Raw genomic sequence first — 12,875 nt, 5'->3', positions numbered from 1 at the left:
GGGTGGTGAGCAATTGCACTGCGCATCATTTGTATATTCCAATCCTTTTATTATTGCTGTTGTCATTTTATTAGTGTTATCATTATCATTGTTAGTTTCTTCTTTTCTGTTCTGTTAAACCATTCTTATCTCAATCCACAAGTTTTACTTCTTTTCCCGATTTTCTCCCCCATCCCACAGGGGGTGGGGGGGGGAAGTGAGTGAGCAGCTGCGTGGTGCTTAGTTGCTGTTTGGGGTTAAACGACAACATAGCTGCATACTGAGCCAGGCCATTTCTGCACCATTCCTAAATGGATCAAATTTCACCATTTTCCCAGAAATCCTTACAGTACAAGTAACTAAAATCTTTGAGAAACCGGATGCAGGTACAAGAACGCTAACCAAGGATGTTATGTGTACAGGATTTGGTTTTCTGTTTTCTTCAAATTCAATAATTATAGCTCATGCCTTTTAACAAGAGGTACAGATGATAGAATGGGGGATGAGGAGCCACAGAAAGGAAGTAACAGGAGATTCTCAATCCAATCCGTAACTAACATAACTATCCAGAAAACAAAAGCAGAGAGAAATACCAGGTGAGGAGGTACCATAAAAACTTCCAAATTGCTAAAGGCCAGGAAAGTACATAAAGGCTGCATCATTGGAAATGTGATCTGTGCTTATACTCTTTCTCCTAAGCAGTCACTGTTGGACACAGAATACTGGGCTGAGTGACTCTCTCACATAGCTGCTCTTGCATTAAGTGTCTCAGTCATCAAGAAAATTCACAGCATTTCAAAACTGAATAGAAAAAAAGAACAAAACAAAACAAAATTACTAAGAAAAGTTATCAGAATTTTCCCTCTGAAGACTTACAAAACTAAATAATCTAGAAATCACTGATCTCCCTTCAAGTTTGCTAGTCTTCCTTGCATTAATAATTACTTAATATAATGTCAAAAATACAAAAACTAAACCAAGGACAACTGAACATGCTCTAAGAGTCAAACGTTATTTGCAGTTTGAAGTGAAGAAATTTGAAATCAATAAATATATGAATACACTAACAATACTTCTCACAAAGTTTAGAAATTTCAGGGGCAAGCCAAGTACATTATTGTATAAATGCACACATGTTTCTCAAAAAAGACCGAATGGCCTTTCATTTGAGTTTGGAAAAATCCAGGCAAAAAACTATTTCTCTTTTTGAGAGCACTTTCCACTATGTCTTCATAGGGGCACTGCAAACATTTGCTATTACCAGACTCGGGAATCTCAAACTAGCCTGGTTTTATTTTCACACCTCTGAAAAGAATCAGAGCACAAAAAGCAATCCTGCAAACTGTTCAGTGGAAGCAGTCACATGAAAACATCAGACTAAACACAGGACAAATTGAGCACATTAATAATAATTTCAGAAAGACATGTTAATATTGATTTACAAACTCACCTTCGATGCCCAGGTTTTAGTTCAAATTTTTTTTAAATTCCATTCCACTTATGTTTTAATATAGACATTCATACACACACACACTAACCACCATTTTTGATGAAAATTACCCCTTCTAAAGAAAATACTTAATGGAGACAAGACAACATAAGAAGAATAAGGTCCTTGAGAAAATGGCAACCACTTCTCTTTGTTATGCTTATTATCATATGCTGCGGACAGTACAGAGTTTTATTGTGTCTTTACATTTTCATTTACTTGTAAATGTTTGCATGACAGATACGCTAGTTAATTATAGTTAATAGCTTGCACTATTACACAGGTTTTGAAGCAAAGTTTTATGTGTTTGGGGTTTTTTTTTGGAAGGGAAGGTAAAGAAGGAAATCAAATACCGGCAACAAGGTGTGTTTATTTAACTGGAATCCAAGGGCATCATTTTTTGAGTATGCTAGTGGCACAGAATGAGAACTTCTACCGGAAGCAGCTAAATGAGAAGATGCATAAACCGCTCTAAGTTCTGATAATCTTTCCAGAATAACTTCCTGCCAGATGGTTTATATCATCAGGTTAAATGTTTTCTACTGGGCACTATCATGGCTTTTCTAATGCTTCTAAGTATCACCTGAAGAAGGAAAGTTTTCAGAAATTTTAAACAGAAAAAAAAAAAAAAAACAAACCAAAAAACTACTCTCCAGGATCTAGATCTGGTCTGCCTTCTAGATAAATGGAAAAACAAATTTTGTCTGTGATGATACTAATTCCATGCTAACAAGCTTTTTCAAAACCTGCTCAGTGGTGCACAAAATACTGGAGCAGTAACCTAGTAAAATTTGAAGCATGCTAGAGAAACTGTATGTTGTAGCTATTGGAAATCATCTGTGTCCAACACCTCAAGCACAGAAAGTATCCTTTATTACTCAGTTTGGATGACAGAAATTAATCACTCCATTTGCACTGCAGTGTCTGTCTGTGAGCTGGCTGCTCTTTTAAGTGGAATCACTCATGGAAACATAATGTATAAATCTGTGTGGCCTGTGAGCATAAATTATCTCATTATCCATGACATCCTGATGGAATTTCAGGTAGTTTGCTTCAAATCTAACTGATTCTTGTAACTTCTAGATGGAAGAGACATTCTAAACACTAAGAAAAATGCTTCTTTTATTTGTCACTAATTTGGGGAAAACATGCTTTGTTGGGCATAAGTAACCTATTAATGTACAACACACTCTAAAAGCATTTACCTCAAAAGCATCAAATTCTACAGGCAGAGGAACTGAACACACCACATTTCCTGCATGTGTACAAGTCTCCATCACTTTGATAACATCTACGAGGACTGTCTTACAACAGACTTGATTATTATTCAAGACAATTGGAATTCTCAACCAAAAGCAACATACCTACAGCACTGAGGATTCATGTCCTCCCTGATATTTCTAATAAAATGCTTAATTAAAAAGCCATACACACAACACCTTACCTTTGACACCATACGCATGAACAGTGAGTTTTGATCCTCTGCTGTTCTCATCTTCTCGTTTTTGACCAAATCCTTCAGGTTCATACTATCGTCATCCTGAAAATACCTTACTCTTTCTTTATCTATATGAGTAGGGACCTGGAACCAAACACATTGAAAATAAATATTAACCTAGTGAGAAAGATCAACTATAAAATTCAGATGCTAATAATTTCAACAAGTTCAAAGAATCATGAATCAAGCTAAGCACATCTGAAACAACTGGGCTTGCTACTTCATTTGACTTAAGAAAAAGAACATCTTCACCTTTCTTCAATTGCATCAGTATGTCTAAATAAAAATACAGCCTCTTCCCACAGTTGCTATATCCTTTATTACCTTAAGCTACAACATTACCACTCAGGAAGGATGTACAGTAATTCACTGAAACAGTTAATCAACTCACAAAAATGGAATATTCCAAAAACTAATCTTCGTTATTTACAGAAGCTTTTGAATTGTGAAGTCACAGACACTACTGAAACACAGCAGTAACAGACAGTACTGAAAACCTGTATAAATGTGGTACCTCTTCTGGGAAATGTTGCCATCTTAGACAGACCGCACAGGAAAACAGAGTTTGTCCTTTAGGGCAGGACTAAACTAAATCCTGAAGGAGCATAGGGAATGGTCATTAACATAAAGCAAGATGGCATTTTCCAAAATGGAAACAACAGGAGGATGACAACCAATTCCTCACCCTCTTGTGCCTTTCGCTTCTCCATAGCAGTGTTACAAACTGATCTGTCCTACTCATCAAGAACACGCTTGCTAGAAATATGAGGTGTTGTCACCTTCTCTCATCCCAAGAAGATTGAAATATTAGTTTATTTACTGTTGCAAGCAATTATCCTAAGAATAAAACACTGCTCCAGGCTTCAAGCTTCTCACTGCTCCCCAAAGCACTTTGTTACAAAGATTAGGTCATAATTTTTACTATCAGCAGTAGCAGTATTTTTGTTCAGAAGAAAAGGAAAGGAAAATTAGCCCCTGAGTCCTGAGTATCTCAGTAAAAATCTTTCTTATGTTGAAAATATTCACCTCTGCTAATCTTCATTATTTATGTAACTTTATGTAATATAAACTACTTGGCTAAGAGACTGTGATAACTTGAAAAAATTACTTTTCCTTGAATGTGCATTTAAATAAGCCCTAAAGTGATCCCTAGGGAAATGCAGTCTGAAAATAAACTTAATATATGCTTAATAAATATGTACTCTAACACTTAATTACAATCATCTTCTGAAAGGAACTTTTTAACTACCTATTGACATTCTGAAAAGACACATTAATTATGGCATCATAAAAGTAAAACTACAAAATCATTTCAGAATTACACTTTAATACTCACGTTTGTAAAACTTACCATCTGTCGCTTTCTCCGTCCTCCTTTTGGCTCCTGTGGTTCAGCTGGTGTGGTCACAGGCCATGCCCTTCCACTTTGATCTGTTCTGACAAGGACCACTTGTTCATCTTCTTGATGGCTTGAAGCCTGTGCCAGGTTTTAAGATATATTTTAAAACAGATGATACAGACAAAACCAAAAGAAACACCCAATCCACACTGATTAAATGTTTAAAATCCTAAAGATTAAATAACAGATCCTTTACATTTTGCATGTTCATTATAATTCAAAGCAGACAGTATTACCTTACACAAGGTATTCTTTTCCACATTCAAAAAGAACAGAATACTAAAAATACATTCAGCTCATTAAGCACAGAGTTAAAACCCTTTCCAAAAACAACCAAGTTTGTATTCTTTGTTCTTTTTCATAAGGCTTCATTCCCAGAAGAAATACAATACTTCTGAAGACAAATAGATAATATTGAATTAATATATACCACCACCATTAAAACAGTGTATTCCTGAAAACTGTTCAAAAAGCTGCAGCACGTCACCACTTTTGGGCTTTTTTGTGGATTGGGGGTGTTGGGGGGGGGGGGGGGGGGCAGTGTTTGTTTGGTATATTTTTTTCCTTTTTAAACTTGGCTAACAAACTAGCCCAAACATTAGCTATTGTTTTTCAACACATTTTCAACACATTCAACACATTAGATCAGACTTTTGTTTCCTACACTGCACCTACCACCAGTACAGATCACTTTTATCACAATGTAATACTGAAGTTTTTTTAATCTTGATCCTAGGATATGCAGTATAGGAAATACAAACAGCTCAACACAAGTATCTCTATGGTGAAGAAGAAATAGATGAGTAGATGTACATTGATTATTTAGGTCAAATTAAATTATAGACTGAGGCAGAAATGACAACATTTAAATCATCTGTTCGTGTGCCGAAATATATGGAAACAAAACCAAGCATTTACCTGATATACGCCAAAAATAAGTCATTTGTCTTTGGATGGCAAACACATTCAGTCTCATATAAACTACACTTCTACTTAATTACTGCTTCTACATACCAAAAGAAATTTGGGAATCATGAGGAAGGTGTCTTCTAAATGTAACTAAACCAAGCTCTTGAGGTGCTGGAGATATGAGGTGAGAGGCATACACAGGACAGGGCAACAAGGGAAGCTTTCACACACTTATCCTTGGTCCTCATGGTGGAATAGAACCACCAGTTCATCTGCTGGAAGAGCAACACAGTAGGGCACAAGCAATCCAGATTTCAAATGCATTGAGGACAAGTATTGACACAAATGCTGAACAAACTGACTAGGAGTGCTGCTCTACTGAATTTTCTACTCACAAATTTTTAAAAAACAGCCTAATAAGGGACATGGAAGTCAGCAGCCGCCTTGGCTGCAGCAACCACAAGAGAGTGGAGCTTAAGATTCTAAGGGAAATGAGGAAGGCAAGTAACAGAACAAAGAAAAACCACTGGGTTATAGGAAAATTGACTTCAGCTTATTCAGGAATCTGCTTGACTGGATCTCATGAGAGATGGTCATGAATGACAAAGGTGCTCAAGAGAGCTGTTGATCTTCAAGGACAACCTCCACAGAGGATGAGAAGGGTCCATTTGATCTGCTATTTGGCTAAATGTGGAACTTTCTAAGGAAGCTTAAAAACAAAAAGGAAGCTTACAGAAAGTGGAACCTGAGCCAAGTTACCCAGCAGGACCACAGATGCACTTTCCAGGCATGCAGGGATAGAATTAGAAAAACCACAGCTGAAGCTAAAACTAGCAAGAGATGCGAAGAACAAAAAGAAGGGATTCTATGAGCATACTGGATATCCTTCTACAAGCAAGGACATCACAGGCCCACTGCTGAAAGAGAGGAAGGACCTAGTGACAAAGGACATGAAAGAGGCTAAGACACTCAATACCTTGCCAATCTTCACCAGCAAGGTCTACTCTTTGGCTTCTCAGGCCCCAGTGCCTAGCAGTAGAGTATGGAGGACAGAAGTACTACCTGCAGGAAAGAAGGATCAACTTAAGGACCATTTAACCAAACTGGAAATATGCTAGCTTATGGATCTAGATGGGATGCATATATTATGCTGGACAAGAAGTCTCTCCCTATCATATCTGAAGAGTAGTGGTGATTGGTGGATGCCCCTGGAAAAAGGTCACCTTCAAAAAGTTGAAGAAGAAACACCTGGGGAACAACAGGATGACCACCCTCACCTCAGTCCCCCAAAAACTGCAGAACAAGTCCTCGTGGAAGCCCCTTCCAAGCCCAAGAACAACAGCAAGGTGACTGGAAACAGCCAACATGGATTTGCAAATGGCAAATCATGCCTGATAAATCTGCCCTCTGCAGTGAGATGACTGGTTCAGTGCAAAAGGAAAGTACCAGGGATGTTGTTTACCTTGAAGTTTGCAAGGTTTTCAATGCAGTCTCATAGTATTTTTGTTGCCAAACTGGAGGGATGCATAGACTGCAAGACGGGTGGGAAATTGTTTGGATTACCAGGCTTAAAGAGTACCTGTCAATACTCCGAGGTCTAACTGGCACTCTTCATAGTTTAACTAGCACAATGTTACAGATGCTATCCTCAGGGGTTGATCTCTATCAACGCAACTTAACTTCAACACCCTGGACAATGGAACAGAATGGAATTACTCTGGCAAGTTTGCCGAGACACCACATAGGTGGGATGGGGACACGGTTGATAGACTTAAGCGTAGGGTTGCCATTCAGAAGGAGCTCTACAACCTGAAAAAACAGGCTGACAGGAACCTCAAACAAATGCAGAGTCTTGCACCTGGGAAAAACTCGTGCATTGGCAAAGGTTTAAGACAAACTAGGGGGCAACTCTGTAGAAAAAAAGACTTGGGATGCTTGGTTGATAGCACATCAAAAAATGGGTTTGTAAGTCAGGTAATCACATCCTGAGCTGCATTTTCCATCTCGTAGATTATATAAAGTAATGAGAATTCTAGAGGCCAAAACACTACCCTGAATCATGAACATGCAATTTATTACACCAATTTACGACCCATAGAAGAATTGCAAAAAAGTCATTTTCAAAAGATCCCATAAACTAGTAAGATTACAGAGGGAAATGGGCAACTGAAACAAGATTAAAGCATTCATTCTCCCAAAACTGCTCTAGCTCTGGACAAAATACAGTAGAAAAACATTCTGAAATAACTCTTATTTTTTTAATGATATAAGTATGTAGCCTTGAAACATGGTTAAGTGAAATAATCAGTTTTGTCAAATACTAAAAAAAAAGTAGATAGAAAGTTATCATTTCCCCCCTCTGTAAAACTAAACAGAAATGCATTTCTTGTAAATGTATTTTCAGATTAACATCTTTTGTACTATCAGCTAGAAGTTTTTCAGAAATTTTCTACTCTATATTTTAACATTTAACATTGTTACAAATACAAAACAGTCTTTCAGCAGACTTCCTGCGTTCTTTATATAGAACATAATACAACTGCTTATTTACAATGGAGCTAGAGCTTTGTAAGTCTCCACACTGCCTTTGCTTTCCTTGTAATCAACAGGTGTCAGTAAGAAATTTTTTATTCTTAGCAAAAACCAGTTTGCTTATTACTGCAGTCAACAAGTTCTAATCTGCTCTCTTTAATGAGACTAACAGCACTAAATGCACATCTTACCAACTATTTCACAATTACTATTATCTGACAAAGCATGGAGACCTTTTTATGACCTATGAGCCAAAAAAAAGATTATTATGTATTTTCTTTTTTGTTTAATATGCTTCTTATAACTGGTGTAAGAGTTCAAAACTTCTAAATAGGAGTTACTCAATCTAGAACTAGTGCAATCAGTCAACTGAATCCTTTGTCTGACATACATCTTCTATTTAAACTGAATAAAGACCAATGAGAAACTAAGATAAACGGTGTCATTTTCCTTTCATTACTTCTATCACCATTCTGAACACAATTTTTTTTTTTTTTTTTTTTTGCAATGCTGGAGTTCACAAAGCACCATGTCCCAGGACCTAAACTAATAGAAGACAGAACCCAGAACTAGTCCTCTGGTTTGTTTTTTTTAAACTTTCATTTCAAACTTGAAAGGCAGATCACCATTGAAAAGGTATCACAAGATCCATGTCACAACTTACATAGGGATGCCATCCTAAAAAAGCGCATGTCCATTCTACATTATGTTCCTAATCTCTACTTCAGTTGAAGGTGGGAAAAGAAAAAAAACACCAACAAAAAACCCTATTAGCTATGACTCTCAGACTATGACCGAGATTATAGTACAAAGAAGAAAAACAGAACAGCTGTGAACACATTAAATGCTGGATATCAGAAAGAAAGAAGTTCACAAAGTGGTCCTTACCATTAGACATAGATACAGAAGGTTAATATGAACACTACTGGTAATGTTGATTTTTCTTTATCAGAACCCAAGAAGCAAGCTGCCAATTGCCTGGCTTCAGTTCAATCTGTCAGCTGGTGACAGGTGAATGGATAGTAAAATCACTATCACTTGTATGAGCAGAGAGGAGATCCCTCAATTTCCTTGTATAACAGGAACATTTTGCCAGATAGTGTAAATCCTTATTATATTGGGCACATTCAGAACTGTAAGCCCAGAAGCAAACACCTGTCTCAAGGAATTACCTAGTTTGGACAGAAAAGTATAATCCCTGAACTCCTAGTCTACCCTTCAGCACTTAAGATTTTATGGGCACCTAAGTTTTTCCTGGTGGAGTTCTAGAGTCATACTGAGTTATGCTTCCGAACACGCCCAAAACTGCTCCCATTTTGCCAGAGATGGGTGGCTTAACATCTATTCCATATCCAAACCCAACCAGAATAGTTGGACTAAACACCCTTATCCCTAAGTTTTATCCCTGGTTGGCTTAGTTCACATCCAGTGCCCATTAACACTCTTGAGTTCATTAAAATGGGCTGCAGCCACAGATTTAATTCAGAAAAATATACCCTTTTGTAAAAATATTCCAGAGGAATATCATTCACTTATTTAACTTCAACGCAGCTCAGGAAGATTACAAATCTATCTCCCACAACTTCTCTACCCACCAAGCAGAGAGAGGAGGAAGAAGAGGCCTGGAATACCTGTACAGCAGGAGTGAAAAATAGACACAAAGGACTCATTAAGCCAGACAGAATTTATCAGCACATATGAAAATGAAGCATTATCATATAGCTCAGTGATGAAGGCACTCCCATGGATTCCAGTCCTTCAGACAAAATACCAGGGAGCAGAATGAATATATCCATTTCCCACATGACTTCTTAAATACTTCCTTACACCTCAGCTATTACAAACTCCATTTCTAGGTACTTAAGAGTTGCAGCTCACACTATTGTTGCCAGCTGCCTACAAGTAAAGCACAGGAGTATCACTCCCTTTATGCACCCAGCCCTCAGCCTTCCCATACCTTCAAGTGCTCCCACCAACTACCTTCTCATTTAGAATTGAAGTTACTACCTTTTCAGCTGATGGATGTCCTTTCAGATTATGGACATCCTGTCAAGAGCCAGGTCAGCTCAGCTCCCTCCAAAACAGGGACAACAGTACATTCCCCCTTCACAGGGGTGTTCTCAGATTTAATAAAGGTGTATATATGTATGTATAGATGTATAAATACACACACACACATATATATATATACATATAAAAAATTTTTACAAAGGCAGAAATTCTTCACCAGAAAAATAAGTATTTAACTTTCTAAAAGTTTAAGAATAAAAAAAATAATTAAAAAGCCTGAGAGCTTCTTGATTACACTACAAAGATGTTTAGGTAAATTGGTTGATTAAATTAGAGCAAATAATGTGGACATCACTGAATCTGGTGATATTAGGGCAGCCTTTGTCAAATCTTATAAACAACTTAGATTAATCTCAATTTGAAGCTATTTTCCACCAAACAATTGATGTCTGCTTTACATCTGCCATCCTCGCCTAATGAAAGCTTGTCCCAGAAACCCCAATAAAGTCTGAATATTCTGTAGATACTGAAGTATGCTGGCTTCAATGGCTTAATTATATTTTTCCAAGAAAAGTCACACGAAGGTGGAAGTTATGGACTAAAAAGCTGTCTAGGTAATCCAAACTTCTCTCTTCTGTACCACCAAAGGCAAATCTCATTCTGCAAAGCAAACCAAGATGTCCAACACTAGTCTGGCTCCAATAACGGTATTTTCAGAGAATATACATGCAGCAGTACTTATTTCCAGCATCACCCAGATACATGCCTCAGCTGTTACTTTTTCAGAAGATAAGGTGTTTTCTCTCTGTTGGGAGGGAGAGAAGAGGTGATTCATTGCAACAGGAGAAAAAGGCTGTGTGCTTCCACCTCACGCTTGCCATGTGCTAAAGGTCAAAGCTGGCTAGAGACAGAGACAACCGGGGCGGCGGGGGGGACGACTGTTTTCATGTCATCACTATGTTGTTCAGGCAGGTGTGAGACCTAGTTACCGCTACAGCATTAAAAGCACTATTAATTTGAAAACATAACAACAACAAAAAAAATGATCAGCATCAGATGAGCAAAGACAAAGGACAACAGGGTGGAGAAAGAACAACATGAGCGAAAAGCAGCAGGATGTACATCACACTTTTAAATGGGATATAAATGCAAATGGAGTATCCTGGATATAATAGTGAAGAGGTAACTGATGCAAGTTTCTAGGGTGTTGGTCATTTCTTTCTGCATGTAAAAAAAAACCCAAACAAAATAGGTAGATATTTGTGAATATTGTAATGGCTAAACAACCTATGACTTAGCAAGGCTCAGTACTGTTACAGACAGTAGAAAATTTTAACAGTTGAAGGAGCTGGGGAAGAGGAAAGTCAAAGAAAAACCAGAAGGGGGGGGGAGGAATGTTTCATAAGGAGTACTTCACTTAACAAGAAACTCACCCATCCGCAACATTTGGTTGAAATAAGCACAAAATTCTGTCTGAAATGGTGGAAAAGACAAATGCACTCACAGGCTAAGTAGTTTAGACTTAACACAAGATAATCATGTAGAGAAAAATCATAAAAAGAGCAGTACGAAAAGGTAGAAAGGAAACAGGGAATAATTTTAAAAATTTATACATGGCAGATAGGGAAAGCAAAAATGAAGTTAACACCAACAGAACGTATCACAGGGCATTTGCCATGTTCTTTAAAGACTTGGATAACTACAAGGTTGGAAGCTGAAGATACAACCACAGATGTTGCAGTGAAAACTCAAAAATCCAGAGTCTGAAACGAAACAGAACTTTGTAGAGGAAAAAAACCCAACTTGTCTCAAACCTACCAAACCCACATGGCCAAGTAGGGATACAGCAGCTTTCCCAAGAGGACTAGTCAAATCCACACACAGAAGGAGCAGCAAATAACAGGAGTTGAACGAGTGGAAAGATGCACCTGACTGAGGATTTCACATAAACAGGACCCTTGAGAAATGGTTACTTGTTAGATTATTCACTGAAAACTGTGAAGGGGCCTGCTGCCCCCATGGAGTCTCCAAAAAGATGCTGATTTTAGGCGAATCGTCCCTCCTTCCCCACATCTTTGTGTTGCTCAGACAAGAAAAAGGATGGAAATTTTCCACAAGGAATGGCCGCAACTTTTCCACTCCCAGTCTCTAAATTTTCACCTCATTGCATACATGACTTTTCAAAAAGATAAATCACTAAAAACAATAGACATTACAACAGCAATGCTGCAGCAACTGGACAGAATAGTAAACATCAGATTCTTAAGTCAACTTACAAGCACCCAATTCCTTTTTACAACATCCATCCCAAGATTAAAGTTTTGAGTAGCCTATTATTTTCCCCAAATGAGCAGAATTCACAAGGTGTTCTACATGTCAGAAAAACAGGGTTTATGTGCCTTTGAAGACAAGCTCCAAAATGTTAGATCCTAACAACAGCTGCACTTTCATCTTCTTGTTTCTGCATGCCAACATACTGATATACAGGCAGTAGAAGAGTATCTTCTGGATCTGAACCATGGAATCAGTTGGGGTGGAGAAGGAACTCGATAAAATAGAGCTGCCTCTGTGCCCACTCAAATGTTTCTCCTTTCTCTTAATGCATCTGATAATCAAATTCTTCATTAAGTTTCCATCCTCAGGAGGATCAACTGTTTCACTTCAAGTATTACACTCCCCATAGGCTGCTACCAAGCTTAAAACATCTGACTGAATATCAAGCAAAAATACAATACAGTAATCAAACACCTAAACCCCAATCTTCTTGCAAAAAAGCCTTTTATAGACTGAGAGAAGAAAAATGACCAAATTTGCCCATAAACGATTAACTTCTGACTTAGAAGTATGATTTTGGACATGTTTCTGGAATGTTTTAAAGTAAAAGTATCATGTTTGATACAGATACCAATGCTTTATTTCCATGTTTAATGATCATCCACATAAATAGGCATATGTTTCCTTCCCACCTTTAGGTGCTGTAGTTCTGCCTCAAAAATCACTTTCTCAGCTTCTCGATAAATATCATCCCGTGAGGCCCTTCAAAGTTGTGTATTTATTCT

General features: G+C 37.7%; 1 protein-coding gene across 4 annotated transcripts in view; it reads right to left on the bottom strand.

Moving 5' to 3' along the window:
- The window catches only part of CWF19L2 (CWF19 like cell cycle control factor 2), a 94,152-nt gene that overhangs the window by 31,410 nt on the left and 49,867 nt on the right, over positions 1-12,875 (bottom strand). For 3 of the 4 annotated variants that reach the window (XM_041118523.1, XM_041118525.1, XM_041118524.1), the window contains 2 exons: positions 4,303-4,443; positions 2,913-3,050 (listed from right to left, as the gene is read on the bottom strand). In XM_041118523.1, coding sequence (XP_040974457.1) covers positions 2,913-3,050; positions 4,303-4,443 — 279 coding nt within the window. The remainder of the gene's footprint in view (positions 1-2,912; positions 3,051-4,302; positions 4,444-12,875) is intronic. The other variant, XM_030042692.2, reaches the window with a different exon arrangement.

The sequence above is a fragment of the Aquila chrysaetos genome, chromosome 19 (assembly GCF_900496995.4).
Source record: "Aquila chrysaetos chrysaetos chromosome 19, bAquChr1.4, whole genome shotgun sequence".
Lineage (NCBI taxonomy): Eukaryota > Metazoa > Chordata > Aves > Accipitriformes > Accipitridae > Aquila > Aquila chrysaetos.
Note: the sequence above shows the minus strand (reverse complement) of the source record. Positions and strands in the feature narration are given on the sequence as shown.